Source organism: Ambystoma mexicanum, chromosome 7p (assembly GCF_040938575.1).
Source record: "Ambystoma mexicanum isolate Mex_15411 chromosome 7p, UKY_AmexF1_1, whole genome shotgun sequence".
Taxonomy (NCBI): Eukaryota; Metazoa; Chordata; class Amphibia; order Caudata; family Ambystomatidae; genus Ambystoma; species Ambystoma mexicanum.
In genome coordinates, this window is record NC_090939.1 from 498,880,924 (window position 1) to 498,904,776 (window position 23,853).

General features: G+C 46.1%; 1 protein-coding gene across 3 annotated transcripts in view; it reads right to left on the minus strand.

Moving 5' to 3' along the window:
• Positions 1-23,853, minus strand: part of USP9X (ubiquitin specific peptidase 9 X-linked) — a 2,614,063-nt gene that overhangs the window by 2,088,979 nt on the left and 501,231 nt on the right. For all 3 annotated transcript variants that reach the window (XM_069636534.1, XM_069636533.1, XM_069636535.1), the window contains exon 7: positions 17,787-17,902. In XM_069636534.1, the coding sequence (XP_069492635.1) occupies positions 17,787-17,902 (116 nt within the window). The remainder of the gene's footprint in view (positions 1-17,786; positions 17,903-23,853) is intronic.

The window sequence follows — 23,853 nt, forward strand, 5'->3', positions numbered from 1 at the left end:
CCCAAATTCAGTCATTGGATATGAATTTGGGCTTTCCTCAGTGGCAAGCAGGTCCATAAGGAGAAAGTTGTTGACCTACTCAAAACTCCTAAATCCACCTTTACACACTCCTCGTGAGAATTGGGGGAAAGGGGGCGACAGATCGGTACCTCAGGGGCTTCAATTACAATCTTCAAGGAACACATGGACACTGTTCTGTGAAATGGGATCCTCTCGGAACTCTTCGTAAATCCGGGTAAGACTAAAAAGAAGCTTTCCCAATATGATTGGGGAAATAGTCTTTCTATAAAGAATTCTCTAAGCTGGTATATAAAAGGGAGCAGGTAGCGAAGTACATACTTAATTTTCCATGCGCTATTAGAGCTTTAAATCTTTGCCTCCCTTTAAATTAGCTACCTACGTTGGAAAGGGTGAAGTGTTGGAAGAGGGTGCAAGGAAACAGAAGCTGCAGATTGTCTGGGGAGGAGGGTTTTATGGAATCCTTGAAACATCTGGTAATGGGTTGTGATGCCTGAGGAAAAAAGGGTGACATACTTTAACATTAAAATAGGTAATAAAGCGTGGTGGTGCAGCCTAATGGGTGGACAATTGCAAAGCTTGATTTTGGCCTTATGTGAATTTGTTTCTAAAATGGTAAAGAGGCTGAAGGAGGAAATCTTGGTAACAGTCTGATCCAATACCCGGAAGGTCTTAGTTTGGGCAAGACCCTACTGGAGTTAGTGGTTGTGTTTTTTTCTTTTTGCAGTTATCCGGCATTCATTAATGATATGTAAATTAGCAAAAATGAAATGGGATACTGTTTTATATGTATAAAGAATTGTATTTTTATGTTTGTAAATGTAGTGATTTTTTTTTTTTGTAACTCTTGTATGGTATTGTGAAAGTTTCTCATTTGATTTGTATCGTGTACCTTAACCTTTTTGGGGAAAAAAAATCTGGGATGGCTACCAACAATTTCCCTTTTCCATTGATAAGAGTAAAAGAGAAAGCACTATCATCTGTAGGCTCTAACCCAAAAAACAAACATTTTAATTATTATTGTAACTTTTCCCCTCAAAAACGTTTTAATTCAAGCAGACTTTTTAGATTTTCTCTACGATATATTGTTAGCCAAAGTTGTGAAGTGGTTTGTGGTGTGACATTTTTCACAGCCTAACAAAATCCCTATGTAATTACTTTGGTAAAGCTTCGGCATTGAAGGTCAAGGACTTCCCTTCAGCACGACATGCAGTTAGAATCAGACCATGGCCTCAAGGGTTGAGTTGAGCACTCAACATGCTGTGGCCGAGCGGGAAATTAGCCAAAACAAGCTGGATGAGTTGCAGTAGTCACTGTTTTTCTTCTTTAACATATTACTTGGGAGGGGGCGTGGCTAGCTGTGATGTGAGCAGGACGAGCCTGTTGGGAGCTCCCTGCTCGATCCTACCAAAAGGGATCCTGAGTGCAACAGAACATATCCTCAGCAGCGGAAAGCAGCCCAACAGCTGTGCAAACCTCCCCAGCACACACAGAACCACTTAAAAGAACCCGCAGTGACAGGCAGGAGAGGAGCCGGACTACAACAGCTCTGGTAGAAAACTTCCAAAATGGCAGAGGTGGCCCTCTGTCGCTGAAGACCACCACCAGGCAACTTTAGAAGACACGCAGCAGCCTCATTAGAACAGACGTTGGCAAAGTGAGCCAACGGCCACTGATAAAACAGGAGGAGCATCTGCGAAGCTGCGGAGACACTGACTAGTGCAACCAGGGGGGGGGGGGGCAGGAGGGTGATGCCCTCACCGCCCAACAAAGACATCCCAGGAAACGCGGATAGGGAAGCCGGGACGGAGAGAGACAGAGGGACTGCCCCCTCAACTCCCCTCAAAGATACGGGCCATCCGCTGCCGCGGGGGAAGCAGCCCCACTCACCTAAGACAGTAAGGCAATCCATCATCCCCCATTGGATCGGACCCTGCTCCCCCCGCACGGAGGCGAGACGCGCCGAAGCAGCAAGCATAATGGGAAAGGAGAGAGCAAGAGACCATACCCCCCCCCCCCCACCCCGGGCTTGCGCCCTCCCTCAAGTAAAAACCGCGGGTTTCACCCCTTTGGGTGCCCAAGACCACAAGCACACTGCAGCGGCTGGGGGAGAAGCACCCGCAGTAGTGACACACAGCACACCCGAACCAGCAAAAGCAGCAGGCAGACCAGCGCCATGCTGACGGAGCGGGCCGGCAGAAGCTACAACAGGAAGAGGTGCTGTGGAGGCTGTGAGGAGAGACCACTTAGGGCTGAAAGAGCACTAGGAGGAGGAAGAGAGGTGAGGCTTGCAGCCCTCACTTGCAAACACACATACAAGAGAATCACCTCCAACTGTGCAAGAAGCTGTGGAGACTGGAAGTGGAGGCAAAGTGAGGAAAAGGGTCAAGGTGTTTTCCTCTATATTCCCCGACAGCCCGGCCTGTCTGCATAAGCCGACACTAAGACACTCAACCTTCCACAACAGCAAGCGCAGAGGGCTTAAAGAGGAAAAAGGACCAAGACAGCAGGAAGCAGGCCAGCAGGGAGCAGACTTGTGTCATTTCCATCAATCGCACCAACCCACAGGACACACCACTGCCAAGTGAACGGCCAAGTGAACGAACAGTGAGAAACACACAGTAAGGCCTGCCACCTGCAGCCGGGGAAGAGACAATAGGAAGCCCTACCACATGCAAGTCCCAGAAATACAATTCATCCTGGAGCCAAAGCTGAGGGAAGTCATGACACGCAGCTCCTGAGCCACTTCTACAAATTAAACTATAAGAGATATCACCAGATCAGCGACCACGCCGATTAGCAAAGTCGAATAAGAAGAAAAATTCCACGCAGGCGGAGTCTATTGCTGGTCACAGAAACTCCTCTAGAAGGACGTGAATAATCACACATATACCGCACAGTGCACAGCAAACTTCCAGACAAGTACTCACCTGGATTCCGGAAGGGAAAGGAAGAAAAAAGGCTGCGCACCACAAAAACAATAATGGACTCCTACACCAAGAAAAATTACCCGAAATCAGACAGCAGGCCCTCAAAGGACCGCCCGGAGAACAGTGAACGAGAACCACGCGATGCAACCAATGAAAATAAGATCCTCGACGCAATAGCATCCATGAGAACATCCATGGAGACCCATATAGGTGAAATGGAATGCAACATGAGTCTCCTGCGCCAAGACGCACCAAACCTAGCTGGCAGAGTGGGAGAAAATGAACACTAAAAGAAATTACCACCACTAACGAGCTACAAGCAACAGTCCAAGACCTGGTGACCAAAGTCTGAATGCTCCAAGACAGAGCCGGGGACAGAGGGTCGGGCTCTGAGAAGTAATATTAGGATCCTGGGGCTACCTGAAGGGGTGCAGGGCAGGGATCCAACCAACTTTGTTGAAATCTTGCTCCCCCAAGAAATGGGGACCGGCGCCCTATCACAGAGCTTTACTGTAGAGCGGGCTCACAGAGCACTTACAAGAAAACCCCTCCCAGGAGCGCCCCCGCAACCAATCATTGCGAAAATCCTCAACTATCGGGACAAAGAGAATCCTAGCCCACTCAAGATCAGGAGGAGTGATTTAAAGAGACTCAGCAACTCTGGCAATATACCCAGACTACACCATCCACGTCCAAAGGAGGAGATCCCAGTATGCACCGACAAAAGACAGGCTCAGAAGACAAAGCAATATATGCTCCTCTACACTGCAAAATTAAAGATCCTGTCCAAGTCACCATGCTACAAGAGACGCTTCTAACGCCGTCTAAACAAACGCACATACTGGAAAAATGGAGAAGCAAGGGATTCGGGTATGCATACTCCCAACTACGCCATAGGGGTGATTACATGGATTGCACCCGGAGTGCCACTAAAGATACTGAGTACTTATGCAGATCAAGAGGGTAGGCTGATCCTACTCCATGGATTTCTTGGACAGAGAGAGACTTGCATAATAAATACCTATGCGCCCAACCAAAACACAGCAGCCTTCTACCACTCGATGTACAACATCCTAACCCCGTATAAAGGTATGACGTGTGATGCAATGTACAAGGATTTAACCACTGATGCTGATCCGTAAGACACCCAAGGGGCACATGTACAAAAGTTCTACCAAGTCTTTATCGAATATGTTTCAGTATGAAATATATAACAAACGTAGTTGCTGAAACTAGTAGTATCCTAGAGATGTTGCATGCACTCCAGTATATACACCAACCAAAAAGAACCAGGGCACTCGGTCTGTGCTGACAAACACTCCAGAAATGTACTGAAACACAAGTGTGTTAATGTCACAAATGCAAAACGTAGAAAAAGACATGGACTTACTTAGGATACTTAAAGTCCTGGAGCTTACACTCTGTGCTCACCACGCATTCCGTTCCCTGAGCCGGGACTTCGTCAGGTGTATACATTAACCTAGATTCAGGCAAGTGTTTATAAAAAAACAAACTGGGTTTGTCTAGACAGCCATCCTCTCTACTTTTTCAGATCAGTCACGTGGCTGTCTGCTAATGGCACTTTACTATGTGCTAACCTAGGCATCATATTGGAGTATACTGATCTCAAATGGACAAGATTGCATAGTTGTATTTACATACATAGTAGACAATAAAATACTGGCTAAATAGTGGTTGGAAGCTGAATAGTATATCCCATACTAATTATTGTTGTAAATTGGCCTGGTAGAGTTATAATTACAACTAGACTCAATCATCATATTATGTGCCAATGCACATAAGATGTAGGTGGTCCACAACCAGGAGTGAAGGAGTCAAAAGCATATGGCTGCAGTTAAGTGACATCAAAATAGCACCCCGATCATTGATCAAGGTGTCAAATCAAAGCACAAAGCTAGCATATATTCAAACGCTTGTTGTGTCGCCCCAGTGGGATAGATCAGAATATATGCAAATGGCTACATCTGGATAAAGTCAATGAGAACTAAAATATTCAACATTTCTAAGTGGTACATCCACACATACATTGAATGTCCACAGATTGTTATCAGCAGTTATGCAGGTGTACTGCTAATTCTTCGTCTGTGTTGTGTCCTAGTGGCTTAATAGTACCAAATGTGATGATCAGCTTGGATTTAAGTTGTCTCAAGCGTCCTTCTCGGTTTCCGTTTCTCCTGTGTTAAGGGATGACTAGTTCTCTTACTGCTAGTCATGAGCCTAGAGAGGACCAGGGCTCTGGAAACAGTAAGCTTCTGGGGAAAAGTGAGAAAATGAAGCGGTGCAACTGATAGTTTGACTTCTTAGAGAAGTCAGAAATTTGAGGAGAGAAGGAGAGAGTGGAGTCGAAGAGGACACCAAGGTTCTTAGCCTCACATGAAGGAGCAGGAAGAGGGCCCAAAGTGGACAGCCAGAGAGAAGAAAGGAGGGAGCAGGTGTCCCAATAAGGAGGATCTCAGTCTTACTGGCATTAAGGCATAGATCGTTGGCAGCACGCCAGTCCTGAAATGCGGCCAGACAGTCTGCTATGAGAGAAGGCGCAGAGGTGGCGGAGGGGAGCCTGAAAGAGAGCTTGGTGTCATTCACATAACACTGACAGTTGGAGCAGAAAGTAGCGATGCAGTGGGCAAGAGGTGCCAGGTATTGGTTGAACAGCCAGGAAGAGAGTTTAGACCCCGGGGGAACACCATAAATTGAGAGAGAGAAGACCCCAGTTAGACCTAAAAGGATTGGTCAATGAAAAATGAGGTGTTTTACATCTGTGTGTCATGTGCGTAAGCAGATTAGTGGGTTGGGGCAGTTAAGATGAATTACCTGTTTCTATCGGGCTTACTGCTGAGCCAGGGGACACCATTGTTGTGGAATGCTTATGGTGTAAATGGGATGTGAAGCTACACATAGGATGGGATCATATTTGCAGGAACATAGGATTGGAATAGCCAAAGTGCTGAAAACACATTTAGTAGGCAGTGCATGTGATGCTGAAAATGCACTGGAGGGGCAGGGCATCCATTGTCCTTTTCCTGTGCTCCCTTATGTGTTCAGAGTTGCTTTCTGCACAAGGGTCCACGTGGGACTCCTTGCAGGGCAGCTCTTCCTCTTTGGTCATGGTGAATAGAGACCCTTGGGAAACCCTTATGACACCCATGTGTTAGGGTATAACCCTGTACCCCTGTGTATGTTTTTGGAGACCTGTGTGCTGCCCGCAGAGCAGGGTATGGGCTGTTGGCAGCTCCATGCTCAATTTGACAGGTGCTCCGAGTAGCCTCTATTTTGGGATACCCAGGCTGTGCATTTCATGTTATGGGTGTCTGGTATCTATGTGTGAGACACAAAGAATGAGACATCCCTACCTGAAACGGTCATGAATGCAGTGTGCTAAAAGGCTAGGTGCTTGCCCCAATCCACATTGCTTGTTAAGGGTGTCTGGGTGGAAGTGAATGGCCGGAATACACTGTGAGCTGCCTGCCTGCATGACTACCCTTCTTGACTGATTGGCTGACTGAGCTTGGTCCAGCAGTGTGAATGAGAGACAGATGTGTATATCTGGGGACCTCTCACTTACCATTTTGTTCAGAAGCTGAAGTTGAAACTGCTTATACTTGAAGCCCAGCTGGAAGAATTGCTGCTGCTTTCCTTCGACGAAATCTGAAAGCTGTTGAGGACTGATCCGACAGAGGACCTTGAAAGGGGCCCCTAGGGCACCCTGACATCTATGGAAACAAGGCTCGTCACCACACACGCTAGAGACACCAGACACAAGGTTGTATTCCCAAAGCTAGGGTTTTATTGCAAACAAAAGTCTCAGTTGGCCAACTCGGTCTCACGCACCGCGACGTGCATCTCTAGACCTCGAGGGACGCAAGAGTGAATTACGTACATCAGTTACATATGTACAAAATGCATATCAAACAATCAGCTATGACATGTTTAACACCCCCCTTTATTGGGTTTCTTTGAACTTGGTGTGATGATGGACATCTCCGACCACTATGAAACCTTCAAACATCTATTCTAGTAACAATTTGCAATTTGTGAGTGCGAAGGCATCTTTCGGTTATTGAATAGAACACAGCGCTTCTGTTCTTGGAAGCAAACTACATGGGGGGGGGGAGTTGCATTCCGGACCTTGCTATCTATCAGGTGCTCTTCGTGTCCTGGGAGCCGACATGCTCTAGCGGGCTCAGCAAAGGGGGGACCGTAAGAAAAGCATAATTCAAGCCTTTAGTGGTAGTATTCTAACATATTCTACCATATAACAAGATTGGCTGGCAGCTGTGAAATGATTAAATGCCCTGCAGCTCTGCTTCAAGGCTACATTCGGGAGGGAGCCGGGCACTCTTCCTGGCGCTGCCTACGTTTGTGTTTCAGCGAACTCTTGTTATCGTCACGGCCCTGTGGCCTTGTCCTTTTCACATACAGACAACAATGTTCCACAGTCGAGCAGTGTAAGCGGAAAAAATACTGCGAAGCAATAGGAACAGAAAGCAATGAGCAATGGTTATAAAACAAAATGGCGATTGTTACATCAAAATGGCCGTTCATTGGCAAACTCGAAAACCTATATTCTGTCATATCGTGCCTGAGACGGTTGGCCCACGGCCACCAAAATGCGTTTGTGGTCTCAAAGTAGAGGTATCCGTATTTCTAGACTGACAGACCTCTCACCGAGCTACGAGGTAACATTGTGCAAAAGCTGATCTTCATCGAGGCACCCTGGAAGGCGAAAGGCTGTCGACTGGAGACAGTGTCCGCCGAGAAAACTTGAAGTAAATCATCAGGACATCAAGGCCATCGAAAGTCCATTGCCGTCAACCAGGGTTCGGAGGATTTCCCCAATCGCTGGAAGCCAGTCTAGTCGTCTTGCCCAGAAGTGGGGACAGCTCGACACTGTGCTACTCGCCGACCGGAGCCGCACTGCTCCACCTTTGAACATTTTGAACGAAGGGCTCCCCTGCCATCACCATTGATCACTTTGTCCCACCGGATGAAGTTGTGGTGGTCGACGACCAATGAGAATTTGCCGGTGGGGTTCCCGGCACCCAAAGTCCACAAAGAAGCTGACAAGTGAAGATCCAAAATCCAGCCATGGTCGAGTTCCTCTCGTCAACGCGGACACCAGATGCCTGCTGCCGAGCCTACGTTCTTCACAGAGTCTTCTTTGCGGCGCCAAACTCTTCATCAAGGAATCTCTACGCCCTGTGGCTCCTGCTTTAAAAGGAGTCCGCACTCGAGGGACTCGTCGACGAACCGTTGAAGAAATTCTGCAAACTCAGGTACATTGGGGTAGTGGAAAATGTTTGACGAGGAAACAAGACTATTTTTAACATTAAGGGACTGGGCTTGTTAATGCACTTTATCACAGGTTGGCCAGGTAGGGGGGATCCTCACACAACTGTCTTAGTAGCAAGAGATCCATTCAGCCATTGTGTAACCTAACTTGTCTTCCTTCCGATGTCCTATGCTGATACACAGTACTGTTTGATTTGTATGCCATTAGAACTGTCAGCAGTTGGTGCATTTTTCTTTTTTGGTTTTATTGGTTTTATCATGAACAAAGAGGAAAAAAGCAGAAAGATAAAATACATATCAGATGGTACACCTTTTGTATCTTTCAGGTGCATAATGATAACAGAACGCTTCATATCAGCACGAGGTGTTGAACATTTATCACAATTCTCATTAGAGGTGTTTTTATCTAAACTAAAAAAGAGGGAGAGAAAAAAAAAAAAAAACCCTTCCCCTTCCCTCCTCCCTCCTCCCTCCTCCGTCCTCCCTTCCGTTGTTCTAGCACATGTCCGTTGTTCGCTGTTGGGGTGTGGAAATATCGATAGCGCGGTAGTTGTGTTTCTGTTGTCTGGTTGCGCAGTGCTCACTAATTTCAGGAGTTCTTTCATTGCTGCTGCTTGGATATTGGACTTCCATCAAGACTCCTCAGGTTCCTCTGATTGGGATTCGTGTTCTGTTGTTAAGTGTTTGCTTTTAAAGTTCATCCATAAGGCCTCGCATTGGGCGGCCTTGCCATGTAGGGCGGCCGTTATGGTTTCCATTAGGTAGATATTAGTGGCTAGGGCGATCCATTCATTTTTTCCAGGCACCGCTACAGATTTCGATTTGATCACCAGGAGAGCCCTGGCGGCAAGTAGTAAATGGGGGGTCAAGCCCTTCACTCTGGTCCAATCATCTGCGTCCCTTTCTAAGCCAAAAAGCACTAGGTAGGGGTCAGTGTCTCTTTGGATGCCTTCTATTTCCTTGATCCACCCTAGGACCTCGTTCCAGAATACTTTGATGCGCGGACAGTCCCACCACATGTGCCAGTAATTAGCTGTTTGACCACATTTCCTCCAGCATGTTGGGTTCATTGTCTGGGACATTTTAGATAGCCTGAGGGGATCGTATTGCCACCCATGCAGGAGTTTGATGGCATGTAGTTTATATTGACAAGATATTGATGTTCTGGAGGCAGCCCTACACATCATATCCCATTGCTCGGGGTGTATGTCTTCCCCAAAGCCTTTTTCCCATCTGGACCTCAAGGGTTCTGTGGATCCGTCTCCCGCTGCTATTAGTTCCTGGTACATTACTGAAATAAGACCTTTCATCTCTGTTTTAGAATCCAGGATCTTCTCGAATGGGGTTAAGTCCCTGTTCAATTTGTCTTTCCAATTCGTCTTCGATAGGACCCCTTTCAGTTGGATCTACTGGAATGTGGATAGGGTGCCTATACCCAAAGCTTCAGTCAGTTCCGGTAGGGTGATAGAGTCTTTCTTCTGCAGCTGTCCCACTCTTTCCAAGCCCACCTCATACCATGATTGGTACCTACCCACGTCGGGTATATGGTTGTTTATGCTGGGGGACCATAAGTGACTGAGCGGGGACTGGCAGGTGGTAATTTTGCGCATCTCTGTGTTTGGACGCCATATGCTCCATATGGTGCTCAGTATGGGGTGGCCTTTGATTTTCCGTAGTGCCCTTTTGTGCGGAGTCCATAGCCATTCTGATACTGTGGCCGGGGACAAGTAGTGGTTGTCAATTTGGACCCATTGGAGGTTGTGATGGTCTCTGAGGTGTGGGATTAGGACTTGTAACTGGGCAGCATTGTAATAGGCTCTCAAGTCGGGGAGGCCGACCCCTCCCTTGTTCTTGGGGAGCATCAGCGTGGTGTATGGAATCCTTGGTTTCTTTCCCTGCCATATAAATCTCATGATTTTTTTAGCTCTGATAAAGAACCCCTTAGGTATTTCAACTGGGAGCATTTGGAAGGGGTACATGAAGCGGGGAAGGCACGTCATTTTAACCGTGTTGATTCGGCCAAGCCAGGAGATCGTGAGTTTGCCCCATTTCCTAAGGTCTGCTGCTAATCGCTGAAGGAGTGGAGGAAAGTTGGCGTCAAATAGATCGTTCAGGGTTCTGGTCATTTGTATGCCCAGATACTGTAGTATGTGGTGTTCCAGTTTAAGGCCTAGTGGGAGAAATGTGTCGTCATTTTCTTTTGCTGTCCCTTGAAGGGGGAATAGAATGAATTTTGTCTTATTTACTTTGAAGCCGGAGAATTGGCCGTATTCGTCCATTAGTCTAAAGGCATGGGGGACGGACTCTGGGGGGATTGGTTATGTGGAGGAGAATGTCGTCCGCAAAGAGCGCTATTTTGTATTCTGTGAGACCTAGTCGGATCCCTTCTATCGCCGGGTCAGCTCTCATCTTTTGTGCGAGGGGTTCCAATGATAGGGCAAACAGGATGGCGGAGAGGGGGCATCCCTGTCTAGTCCCTCTTTTCAGTTCAAACTATCGGGAGTATTCTCCATTAACGGATATGGATGCTGTGGGGGATGTGTATATCGCTTGTATTCCCTTCCTAGCCTTGGGGCCTATGCCGACCTTCTGCAAGACTGCTCCCAGGAATTCCCACTCCACTCTATCAATATCAAAGGCCTTTTCCGCATCAATTGACAGGACAGGGTCATTGGGGAGATCATAGGCCACATGGATATGGTGCAGTGTATAAACCCAACTTTATCTGGGTGGACCAGGCAAGGCATTAGCGTTTCTAGTCTGGCTGCTAGTACCCTGGCATACATTTTGGCGTCAAGGTTAAGAAGGGGAATTGGATGGTATGATCCGCAATTTCTAGAGTCCCTTCCCTCTTTGGGGATCACTGTTATCAGTGCTTTTTTGAAGGAGTCTGGAGCCATGCCGGTCTCTAGTATTTCGTTAAAAGGTTCAGATAGGAAGGGGGTTAGTTGTTTAGTAAACGTTTTATAAAAACTGGCTGTATAGCCATCTTCTCCCGGGGATTTACCCAATGTTGGCTTTTAATTGCGTCCTGCATCTCCTGTTCAGTAATTGGGGAGTCAAGGAGCTCAGTTTCTGTATTCGTTATTGTGGGCATATTGATTGATGATAGGTAAGCTGTTATGTCAAGTTGGCTAGAAGTTATTTCAGAAGTGTACAGCTTTTCGTAGAAATTGGCGAAGGATTCTGGGATGGTGCAAGAGGTATGGGGGAGGGGGTGGAATCCTCAATGATTTCATTCACCCTGCATTCTGCTCTTTGTTCCCCAAGTCTAGCGGCTAGTGTAAGGCGTCAGCTTTATCTCCTTTCTCATAGAATTTCTGTTGTAGGAACTGCAGCTTGCGCACCACTTGGTTGTGTTCTAGGAGTCGCAGTTCTTCCCTTTTCAGTTGGGCTGTTTTCATTTTCCCAGGGTCCACTTTATGGTCGTTTCTCATTTCCCCCTCTAATTGACCTATTTCCGCTCTCAGCCTTTGCTCTATGATCTTCCGCTCCCTCATTCTTGGAGGACCCTTCTCGTATTAAGACACCTCGCCATGTGGCTTTCCCTGCCTCCCAGACCACTTGTTTGGAAACCTCCCCATCATTATTTGTTTTAAAGTACTCTTCAATTTCGGTCTCCATATTCGTTTTGAAGACCGGATCTTTCCAGAGGGACTCGTTACACCGCCACTTCCCTCCCATGGAAGGTCGGTTTGCCCAAGAAATATGTGCTAAAACCATATCGTGATCTGACCAGGTTATCGGGATGATATCTGCATGTTGTGCAGTGGTTATGAGATCGCCTGTGAGATATATGTAGTCAATGTGTGTAAATGTTTGATGGGGGTTCGAATAGAAGGTGTATCCAGTTGCACCAGGTTGCATAATTTTCCAGACGTCCTTCATGTCGTACAGGTTAATTATCTCAGCAAGTTCGGTTCGTCCCCCTTTATTTTTGTTTCTTGTTTCTGGGTTTCCAATCCATATCTGGGTCAGCCCATTGGATGAAATTTCCCACCAGAATGACATGCCCCGAGGCCTCCAACATTATTTTAGGGATCGTTTTCTGAAGGAATGCAGTCTGTCCAGTGTTAGGTGCGTATACAGTGGCAATAGTAACTTTCACTACGGCTATTTTCCCTGTAATCAGGAGAGTCCGGCCCACCACATCAAACCATGTCTTTTCCACCTCAAATTGGATTCCCTTCCTAAGTAAAATACTGACCCCTCCCTTTCTAAGCGGGCCCAAACACCAGATTTCCAGTCCTCCCCACTTCCCCAGGATGCTCCGTTCTTCCCCCTTGGCGAACTTGGTCTCCTGTAGGAGCAATATGTCAATGTTAGATCTGCGGAATTCCCTGAGCACTAACAACCTCTTGGTCGGGGAGTTCTTCAGCCCCTTCACATTAATAGACGCAATTCTAAGCAGGTCCCTCACTTTAAGTTCATCAGGTGATGCCATCTCTGAGTTTCTTTGGAGTGTCGTTCACCACCGGCGACAAGACAATTGTACGATCTTTCAGTCCCACAACAACGATAATATTGCAGATAAGTTCAATTGGTGCTATTACTGTTCCCAAATTTCTCTTCACCCTTCCCTCCTCTATTCCCCCCCGTTCCTGAATCCCTGGGGTTCGTCCGAACCCGGGAGTTGGAGATCTACTATCTCCAGCACTTTGACGGCGTCTGAATCGGACATGATGGAAAAGTTCAGTCCAATATCGGACCACCAATTGGGGAACCGTTGCCTCTCGGTCCCGATCAAGTGTACAATCATCACATATCATTGAGCTCCCATTACCCACCCCTCCGCCACCCAACTCCATTAATTCCAACAACAACATCAGAAAAGATAACAAAGGTTTAACAATACGTGCGTCGTCCGCCGGCCTCTCCTTCGGGTATTCATTTTCCACCCTTGCTACAGGGGTGGTTGTTGCTGCCAGGTGCGGTCATGTCTACAGCAATCCCATCGTTCTGTGCCAATAACAGCTCGACTATGAACAGTTCTTTAAGATTCTGTCCGTTAGTTCGCCTGGTTCAAAGGGTCCGTCCTTATTTCTCTTGTTCGGGCGTGTTATTCGGTCGTCTGTATTTTCTGGATCCTCTCACTCTCTTTCTTCTGGGGCCCTGAAGTTCCCATTGCGGTCCGGCCCGGCCGGACTCGCCTCTTTCGGTCCCTCTGAGGGCAGTCCCGAGAATGTCTGCAATACAATCTTTCATCTCATCTTAGGATCGAAGGACAATTTTCGTGCTGTTGTGCTCAAATGTGAGGGAGAAGGGCATCCCCACCGGTATCTCGTGCCCCTTTCTTTGAGCCACTTGGTTAAGGGGCTGCAAAGGCGCCTCAATGCTAACGTGAGCGATGATAGGTCCTAGAAGATGGTGATGGAGGCGCCGCCCAATGTGAGTGAGTCTCCGGATCTGGCCTTCGTCAGGATCCTATTTGTCTTGGTATCGGTGGAATTTTGCAAGGACAGAACGTGGACCACCGGGGGGTCCGCCAGCCCTGTGAATCCGCTCGGTTTTGGGCTCGTCTATCTCTTCATCTGCCATTAAGATTTTTATGATATTGTGTATTGTGTCCTTGAGTGAGTCTTCAGTTTCTCCCTCGGATTCCGAGATAACAAAAAAATCGAAGGTTATTCCTTCTTTCCCTATTTTCTAAATCATCGATTTTAGTCGCATCTCCTCTTCCCTCCTTTCAATGTTGCGTAGTCTCGTGTCCATTTGGGCTTCAAGAGTGTCAATGGACGCCTGGTTGTTCTCGAAACCCTCCAGTCTCTCCTCAAAGTTGTCCATTCTCTGGGTGATCCTGTCGATTTTACCACCCAGGTTGGTTCCCAGGGTCTTTATCTCAGACAGTAGTGCCACTATGTCCCCCCTTGGTGGCAGCGGCCTCCACTCCGGTGACTTCTGTTGTTTTCTGGTCAGGGGCCAAGGGGGTGGGACGTAGGCGTATTTGGCAAGCTTGTTTTGTACCTGCATAGGATGGTTCTTGAATTAGAGGAGGCACACGCCCCTGATTCGGGGGCCCTACCCTCTATGCAATGATATAGGTGTGTGAGAGCAAGGTGGGCTGAGTGTTCAGGTCTTCGTGGGGTTTGGGGAGGCTAGGGAGGTGCCTGGATGAATCACGCAGCAATTCACAGTCCAGAGAGTGGTGCCGCACTTAGACAGTTGTGGTATTCACCTCTCAAGAAAAACGGGCGTGTCGCCCACAGTCTCCAGTGGGTAAACTTCGTGATTCATAGGGTCTCTTGTGTGGAGGAGGAGTTGCGGGGCGCCCTCCTGGTTCTGATTCGAGTCAATACTGGGCACGTGAGGAGGCACACGCCCCTGTTTCGGGGGCCCTACCCTCAATCGTAACACCTCTAGCCCTGTGCATTGGGAGGAGCAGATGGAGTGCAGAGGCCAGGGGGTTCTGTGACCGTGATCAGTAGGAGCTGGTGAATGAGTCCGTGGCAACAGCGTTCACTTCGCTCTATGGGTTTCTATCTTGCAAATTGCAGCGTGATGACCTCCCTGTGGTCAGCGTATAAGGTGCATCGCCGCATTTGTAGTATGCAAAGTAGTTATGGTATTGCTGAAATCCACCACTTGTTATCAAGGGTACAGGGAGAGTGGTCTTCTCCGCCCACACACTCAAACCGCTGCCATGTCAACACCCCAACAGTTCAGGGACATGCTCACTGCTCCTGTGGCCTGCCGCCCCCGATGGGGCTTCCAGAGGGGGTGACAAACCCCAAGGTCAACCTCCTTTATAGTGGTCTAGGGCTAGGCTGCGGGGCGCAGGTCCCTAGGGACTGTGGTTTTCTTTGGGTGGGAAGGTGTTCAGCAGGTCCTCGTTGCTGCTCCAAGGATTGGGGCGCTCATCTATTTGCCGCAGTGTGCTAGACAGCTAGGGCGGGAGCTGAGCAATATGTGGAGTACCGCCGGTGAGCCAGTATTGCTTCCTCGTATGCCGATGCATGCGCCCGCGGGCCGCAGCACGCTCGCGCTGGGTGTTCACTGGTGAGTGGGCCCGGATAAGTGAATTGAATGCTGGGGCCTCAGTCACGGGTCACGGCGCCCCGGGGCACCGCGGCTGTTCGTATGATCTGCGTTCGGCCGGAGGCGTGGCTTACCCCCTGGGAGAGTCCCTCGTATGCCTGGCGGTCCGCGGGCCGGGAGGTGGGGGGGTGACACGGAGGGGTCTGCTCCGGGGAGCAAACGAGGTTACACCAAAACTGAGGCTTGCGGGCCGGGGGGGAAAACGCTGATGGACACCTCTCAAGCCGAGCGTTCTCTCCCGGGTGGGCCCACTCTCCAGCACAGCCGCGCTGGACCGTTTCACTTTTGGCCGTCGTCGAGGTGAGATTTCACAAAGCACTTTCTTGGGCTTCCCGACTCCGATTTTGTCCGGGTTTTCTTCTGTGGAGTGGGGGGATGTTCTGACATACGTTCCAGGGGTCTTTTCACCGTGAGGGGGGGTCGCGGTGTGGGGGCTCAGGTCACATCGCAGACCTACGGAGACGGAAGCTCACACGGGATAGGTGATCATCCGTGCGCCCCCTGGTGGCCGATCGTTGGTGCATTTTAGAGGAGCCAATAGTTAAGTGTGGTACCACATAGACATTGGTAATGGCAAATATATACAAAGTGTGTTATTGTTTTCTCTCTCTCTATATATCTATATATCTATATGGAACCTTATTTTCATATAAACAACTGTGTTAGCACATAAAATAGCATGTGACTTTGTGGGGGGCCCAGGGACTACACTGTACCCAAGAACCAGCCCACATCACCTCCTGAGAGCTTAGGCCTTGTTGCTCATCCATAGCTACCCTATAGAGAATCTTGGCTACTCTATACTTCTACTCTGCCATATAGAGAGAAGGAGTACAGATACCCCCCTCCAGTCTTTACAGTGCTCTATATAAGATTTTGATTTAGGGATATTTTACTCCCTATTTTTTTTAAAGTTGGCAGTGAAATGATTTTTGAGTAAAAAAAGTAAGTCCTATGGCAGTATTTTATAAGCGAGTAAAAGTGGAAACCGAAATGTTTTGTAATAGTAATTTCTTTGTACCTAGTTATACATGCACATTAAAAAGATACATGTTTATCTATGCATATCAAGCAGTGATAATATATCAGAAACTATGTACACTAACACTACTGGTCCAAACATATCCATGGAGATGTGTGGATGAAAGCAGTCGCACAAGGTCCGGTGTCCATTTCCAACTTTGTGTCGGGGGTATGTTTACTCATTTTTATTTTCGGGGAGTATTTTTAGGGAGTAAAAGTGGCCTATACATCCGTTATCAGTAGGGCTGTTAGGAGATATTAAACACAGTAAGATGCCTATGAGATGGAAGGGCACTCTTTTACGCTGTAGCTGGAGGTGTAGAAGGTTAGCTCTAACCCAAAGTACAATTCATAGAGAAGCAGTACTTAGATAGCACAACTAGCCATTTAGGGTTAAGAGTAACCATAATTGGTAGAGAGGCTTTTTATTTTACACTCAAGGGCCAATATTAAAGACACCTAGTCTTTTTGAAAAACATCAGACCAGGTCAATGGTTTAAATATATGCTACGGGGCCTTCTTTTGAATCTTGGAAAAGACAATTGATATCCCAAGGAGAAGTGGCAACTTGCTAGGCACTTCCACCAAAAGATTTGAGTGTCAATCCTTATTAAATTTGATGTCCCGAGGAAACAGCATTTGTGGGAACCACGTTATTCCTGCTGATCACAGGTCCCCAAATTCCTTCTCACGCATAGACATGGTTTCCATAAGCACACTTTATAGGTGTAGAGTGCACAGTTCAAAAAATTTGTACAAAACATTATCTGACCACTTACCACTGAAAATCTGGATATGGTTGGATACATTCATTAATCCTACAACAACCTGGAGGTTACAGGCATCCATACTAATACAGATTATGTGATTAATCTGCAAAAAAAGAAAATATCTGGAATTGATCTCCAAAAACGTAGGGTTAGTTGAATCCAAGGCTGTACCTTTGGGAAACGTTCAAAGTGACAGGCTATATAGATGCCATGTGGAGTTAACTGCATTGGCGACTCCAATCAAGGTTCTAGATATGTTTCTGACCCGGATGTTGTCAAACTACTGGTAGTTGCACAGTTATTACTGGATCAATCCTCTGACAGATTAAGCAAGTTTGAATACAATACATACTCCGAATACTAACATCAATTTGGCTGTTAACCAGACCTAGCATTAACATAGTTGATCTAAAAAGCATGCAATGGAAAGAAATTAGACAAACAGAAGCAGCTCATGGAACCGGATGTACAGTTGATTAAGGATACCTTTAGGGGATTCTAAGCTTCTTTATATTCTCAAAAGGTCAGTCGTAAGCAAAAGTTGTACAGGGTATAAAGTAATATAGCTACAGCAAAGTTTTCAAATCGATTTAACAGCAGAATAGATCTGTAGTGAGGACGTACATTTACACTTCAAAACATTCACTTCTCAATAGTAATCATTTACTTGTAAAAAATAAAACTGATTTAAAAAACGTACTTTATAAGAGCTGCAATTATTTGAACATTCAGTGCTGAGCCGCTCATAAATCGATCATGTAGGCTTTGAAACCCATTCAATGTGCCAAATTTGTTGATGAGATCTACTAGCCAACCCTGAAAAAAAGAAAAGTAAATTTTACAACATATAAATGCAAAACAGCAACATTTTCATGTGAAAGAAAATGTGATTTAAGATGAAATGTATCCTTAATTTATGACAGGAAAGATTAAACACACTGTTTAGATGAATGGATACTTGTTTATTCTGACTATCCACACTGAGCCAACTAGAAATGACTGTTTCAAGCACACATCAGGGTCTAATCATGAGCTTGCTTCTTTAGGCCGCCATATTTACACCACAAAAAATGCCATAGCCTTCCTTTCACAGGTTCTCCAATATGGACCCTAGAGAGACACTAATTTTGATGCTATCTAAACTCAGCGAGATGCACAATTTCAAACAGGAATACTTAAAATCTTATACATTCCTCTTCTACATAAAGTGAGGTCTTAAACCATTGACCTTGTTTGTGACCTTGTTTGTGACCCACAATGCTGAACACCTTTGAAAAAGCTACATCCAGGTGTCTTCAATTAAAAGTAAAATTCCTGGGAGACCAAGAGAATGAGAAAAAAGGCCACCTAAATACAAAACTGCCAATCCAAAGTCTTGAATTATCTGCAACCTTAGGCAACAGCTAGACCACCTCCTCCCCAGACATACGAGGAAACTATGCCCCGCAGAGCTTGGAGCATTATTGCAAGTGACCATGAACTCTCAGGGGTGGACTCTAGACTTGGGACACGCAGTTGGGCCTGCCTATAAGCCACAGTTTAGCAAGACCAACAGAGGCTGTGCAATTGATGGTGCAATTCAGACAGGTCTCATCCAATGTAGATCCAGAAGACACAGGCCCAAAGTGTGCTTGGTGCATGTGTAGTAGTTGAGACCCACTAAAACAGTCAATTAGACGTGATCTTCTGGAGTCCGCCTCCTTACCAATATTTCATTGAGACACGTTTGAAGGCTGTGCACAAGGCGTTTACCACTGGAGCCCAAGAAGTGGCCCCTACTGGACAGATGGATTATATAACCTGCAACAAGCGCTTGAGAATCATTTGGCACGTGTTAAGATTGGAACTGTGTCTCTGTGTAGACTTATATACTGGACTTGGGGTGATTTAATGGGGGGGGGGCTTGGTGGGGATTTTGGATAGCTACTCTAGGAGTCATACAAGGTATTTCTGAAGGGAGTGGGCTCATTGGAAGGAGAGGAAGCTCCGGATGAATGAGGATCTGGCGCAGGAGGGAAAGGGTGTGAGCCCTATCTAGTATGACCACTCAGAGAAGCGACTTTGTAACATTTCTATAGATCTATTTTAAATAAGGTACCAGAGCGGAGAGAAGCCCCCTCCAAGTTGATATACCAGACTGAGCAGTCGCAAGTGAAAGGTATAATTAAGTAATCTGCTGCAGCCAGTGTGCCAGCCGGGGCAAACCTATGGATGGGTATCCCCTTCTCTTCACAGGCTCCTTGGGAACAATAACAATAATAACTGCAGAAGTGATGCCTCATGAGTCTGAATAAATTATTCAAATTGGTGCTCAAAAACTAACAGTGGATCTGTTGCGGCAGGTGTGCAAATATTCATTTATTAATATATTTTCTTTTTTTTATTACAACCATTCCACAAATTAGACCAGGGACATTTCATTAAAAAGTGATCAACAATGTGTTTTGATGTGCTGCAAAAACAGCCACAGTTTAAATAAAACACATAAATATACATTATTGCAAACATCCATCCCTATGTAATCATTACTACTTTAAGTGCAAAAGCCCACTGTAAACATTTGTCAAAAGTTCCATTAACAAATGTTTTAACGTCTCCGGACTCTTACAAAATCTACATTTGGGTGTGGTATCTACAAGATATTAACATAGAAATCGATTAGCCGCTGTCTGCAAGAAATTAAAACTAAAGCGTAAAATAGTCCTGGCATATTTCCAAGCAGGATGCCTAAACTCACAAATTCAAACAATTGAGTAGCCCTAGAGGAGCACTAAAGATTCTCAGCAAGAAAGTAAATCTAAACAGTAGTGCTTAGCAAAAGTATGCAAGGAAGACCAGATGACAGCAATGCAGATGTCCTGCAGAGGTACCCCTCTCTGAAGGACTCAAGAATTGAATACAACTCTAGCTGAGTGGGCCCTTAAATCTTTGGGAACCTCTGTTTATTTTTAATGCACACCAAACCCAGAGGTAGCAGGGCGCAGCAATAAGAAGATGCAAAGCTTACATGGTTACAATTAATTAACAAAATGAGCACATATATGTACAAGTGGGAGTGCTTCACAACAAAAGATGATTAGGGGATCACATTATATACAAATCATATAGACATAACATGTACAGTACAGTATCAGAAATAGAATTGCAAAAGGGCAGAGATGATAATAGAAGGAAGGAGGGTGCCTAACATGTGGCCGAGTTGAGAAGGGTGATGTATTTTCTTCTGAATTGTAAGTATGGTCGGGCAGCTCTCAGGTCCTGGGGTAAGGCGTTCCAAAGTTTGGCAGCTTTAACAGGAAAGCTGTTGCCACCATTCTTAGTCAGCCTGAATCTTGGAACCACGAGGCAGATAGCATTGCTGCTTCTTATAGGCCTGCTTGAAGTTCTTCTTGTTAGTTTATCTATTAGATAACTGGGAGCAGCATCGTTTAAGGCTTTGTGGGCGAAGGAGGCCATTTTAACAGTATTTTGTTATAGGTGGATAGCCACTTGTAATGGTGTCTGGTTGGGACAATGAACTCTTTTGTTCATGCCTAGAGCTGCTCTTAAGGCATTATTTTGCAATATTTGTAGTCTCTGGATGATGGCTTTGTTGGCACCACTGTAGAGAGCATTACAGTAATTCAACCTAGATAGAATTAATGCTCTAGACAGGATAATGCAACTTTCATTTGATAAGAATGGCTTGCCAGCTCTGATCAGCTTGCATGGGTAAGCAGTAGCAGAGGCCAATGATTTCACCTGTTTATCAAATGACATAGTGGAATTAAGATAAAAGCCCAGGGTTTTTACCTCTTTAGAGACTTTAGTGACATTTCCATCGATGGTAAGAGAGGAATAATTGTGACCTAATTGGATAATATTCACCTGAGTGCCTAGAATTATGAATTCAGTCATGCCATCATTCAAGCATAGGCCATGTGTGGCCATCCATGCCTGAATGATGAGGTATACCCTATTCACCAACGCCAAGTCCTAGCAGCGATCCCCAGAAAGTGGGAGGAGAATCTGTGTATCATCCGCATAGTTAGTGTAGGTGATACCCAGAAGGTCCAAATCATCGAACAAAGGTTTGGTGAATATATTGTATAGGGTGATCAAAACACAGGAGCCCTGAGGTAGGCCACAGAGGATTGGTGAGGGGTCAGCCACTGCTGAAGGGGAGAACACCCTCATAGTTCTCTCACTCAGGAACGACTATCCATTTGGTAACCTCAGTGGAGAAGTGGGCAGCTATGTCCAAATGCTTGCAAAGGACCTTATGATCCACCAGATCGAATGCAGCTGATCTGGTGGATCGACGTTATGAAGCCAGGACTCTGTTATGGCAAGGAAATCCAGGTTCTCTGCTGTAACTAGATCAGTAATGTCTATAGCATGGGCCACAAGTTATCTAGCATTAAGAAGCGCTCCCTTGAGGAATGGTGCCTCTATTTTGTCTGAGATCTGGGTAGGAGTGGTGCTTTTGGGAAGACTATGCTTAGAGTTAGCTGTCCTAGTCTGATTCGTAGTAGAGCCAAGATTAAAAGAAGGAGTAGGTCAGTTGGTAGTAGTGGAATACCTGCTGAGGTTAATTTGGTACTCTTATTTAAAAGGTAGTTCAGATCTAGTAAGGGGTTCATGCATTTTAGAGAGTCTGGCACAAAGTTTGATGTTTCTGCTCATAGTAGGACATGGGATAGAGGCATAGTTTTCCATGGCCATATCGTAAGGGTATTTAAGTTGAGCAAGGTTAAGATTGATGTCGGACATGTTTTGTTGACTATGTCGTACTCTTTCCGATTTGGCTATTAGGATTTCATTCGGATAGTGTACGATGTTAGTTGCCAGGAGTAATGTCGCCACTATAGTAATAGAGGTGAGCATGCTGGGGAAAGATGTTAGCGCAGGGAGCACCCCAAGAGGTAGTGTACTGGAGCTAGGTCCATAAATAGTGTGTGAGACACAGTAGGCTAGAGTAGGACCTGCAATGAGGCACAGTAGGCTAGAGTAGGAACTGAAATGACGGTTACATAGATTAATATACCTATGTAACTCGAGCATTAGTACATAGTAGGCTAGATGTACCGCTCATGTGTAGGTGTGGTAGACTAGGTGAAAGCATAGCACAGGACTCAAATTAAGCACAATAGGTTGGATACATAATTCAAATAATCAGGTGCAATAGGCTTGGCAAGACTCAAGTGCAGATATATTAGGCTAGATATACCAGTCAGGAGTCCAGGCAACATAAGCAGAGTCCACAATTTAAGTATTAGAATGCAGTGGGCTAGGTACAGGCTCACCTGATACATCATAGGCTAGATACTAAGTTCAGATCGTAGGGAGCAATAGGCTAGATGTGAGCTTGGTTACAGGTACATTACGATAGTGCACAAATCGGATATTAGGCCGCAGTGAGCTAGATGAATCCAATATTAGGCGCAATCGGCTAGAGGCAATCTAATATACAAGTACATTGGCTGAGTGTGCAACTCGTGACAGTAGGTCTCATTTAAAAGGCACAGAAACCGATAGTATAGGGCTATGGTCTCAGACTGCAATATATTGTATACCAAGTCAGTTAATAAAAGGCAAACGGAAATAGCTAGGCAGTTCAGATGAGACGGCCTAGTAAATTAAATTGCAACCTAGGCAGGATGGCGGTGGCATATTGAAAACAGTATGCATATACATTGTCTATTTCTATACCTACAGTTCAGGTTATAGTCTGACCACCGGTCAGGCACTAAGACAGACACAGTGGCACGGAATGCATTTAACGTGTTACTTAAAAGGCAGTATACATCGAAACAAAGCAGTACCGTATTTCAGGTGAGCACATAAGGCATAATCTGCTAGAGGTGCTCCGACAACAGTGCTAGGGCAGCAGAGGTGAAGGTGAGCCAGGAACATGCTTGGTAATGTATGGCATTCAACATAGTTATAATGCGTGCTAGAGATTGTTACAAGGATAGTGTCAAAGGTTATGTGGAGAGTCTTATAAACACGTAATATAGTCGGGGGACTTACCCAAATGAAGTGAACCAGACGTGAATGACCGATAAGGTAGTCCACGGGGTAACGGGCAGAAATCTTGGCCCATGCTCAGGCAGTTCACGACAGGCTCAGGACAGGAGCCTTGTACTCGGTGCCTTAGACATGAGTGCCGGCTTCCACCTACCGGTGGAGAGGTGGGAAGGATATGGCAGAGTGCCACTAATCAGCAGCAGCTTAGTTGCAGGGCTTCTCTGTATCAAGCAAAACACGGCGCCATCATGGAAAACGATGTGTGCCTTTAGACAAAGCACAGTGGATTCAAACTGCTCTTGTTGTCGAGTCGAGGATGTTATTCTGGGCAGAAAAAGAGCACAGTTGCTCTCTACTGGATATAATCGAAATTGTGCAGATTTTTTAAAATTGAATCATGGCGGTATGTGGAAGTTCCACGCAGAGCCCAATAAAGCCCACAGGCTTACCTCATAACAGAGGGGGGCTCTCAGCTGCTCCTGCAGCGCAGATGCTGAAGGGGAGAGCTCCTGTGCGATCCCAGGCAGCGTGTTCCAGCCAAGTTCTAACATTCAGATAAACACAGTATAATCCACAGAGACAGCATTTGTTTAGTAACCGCCTGTCGCATTCTGTTGTCAATGTAATCAACAAAACGTTGGTCGTCCAATCTTGTCTTAGAAACCCTGTTAATAAAGAAGCTTAAGGCTTTTCTAGGGTCATGTCTGTGTAACCTCTCCTCTTTAGATGGATGAGGAGGAGGGTAGAAAGCTGGTATA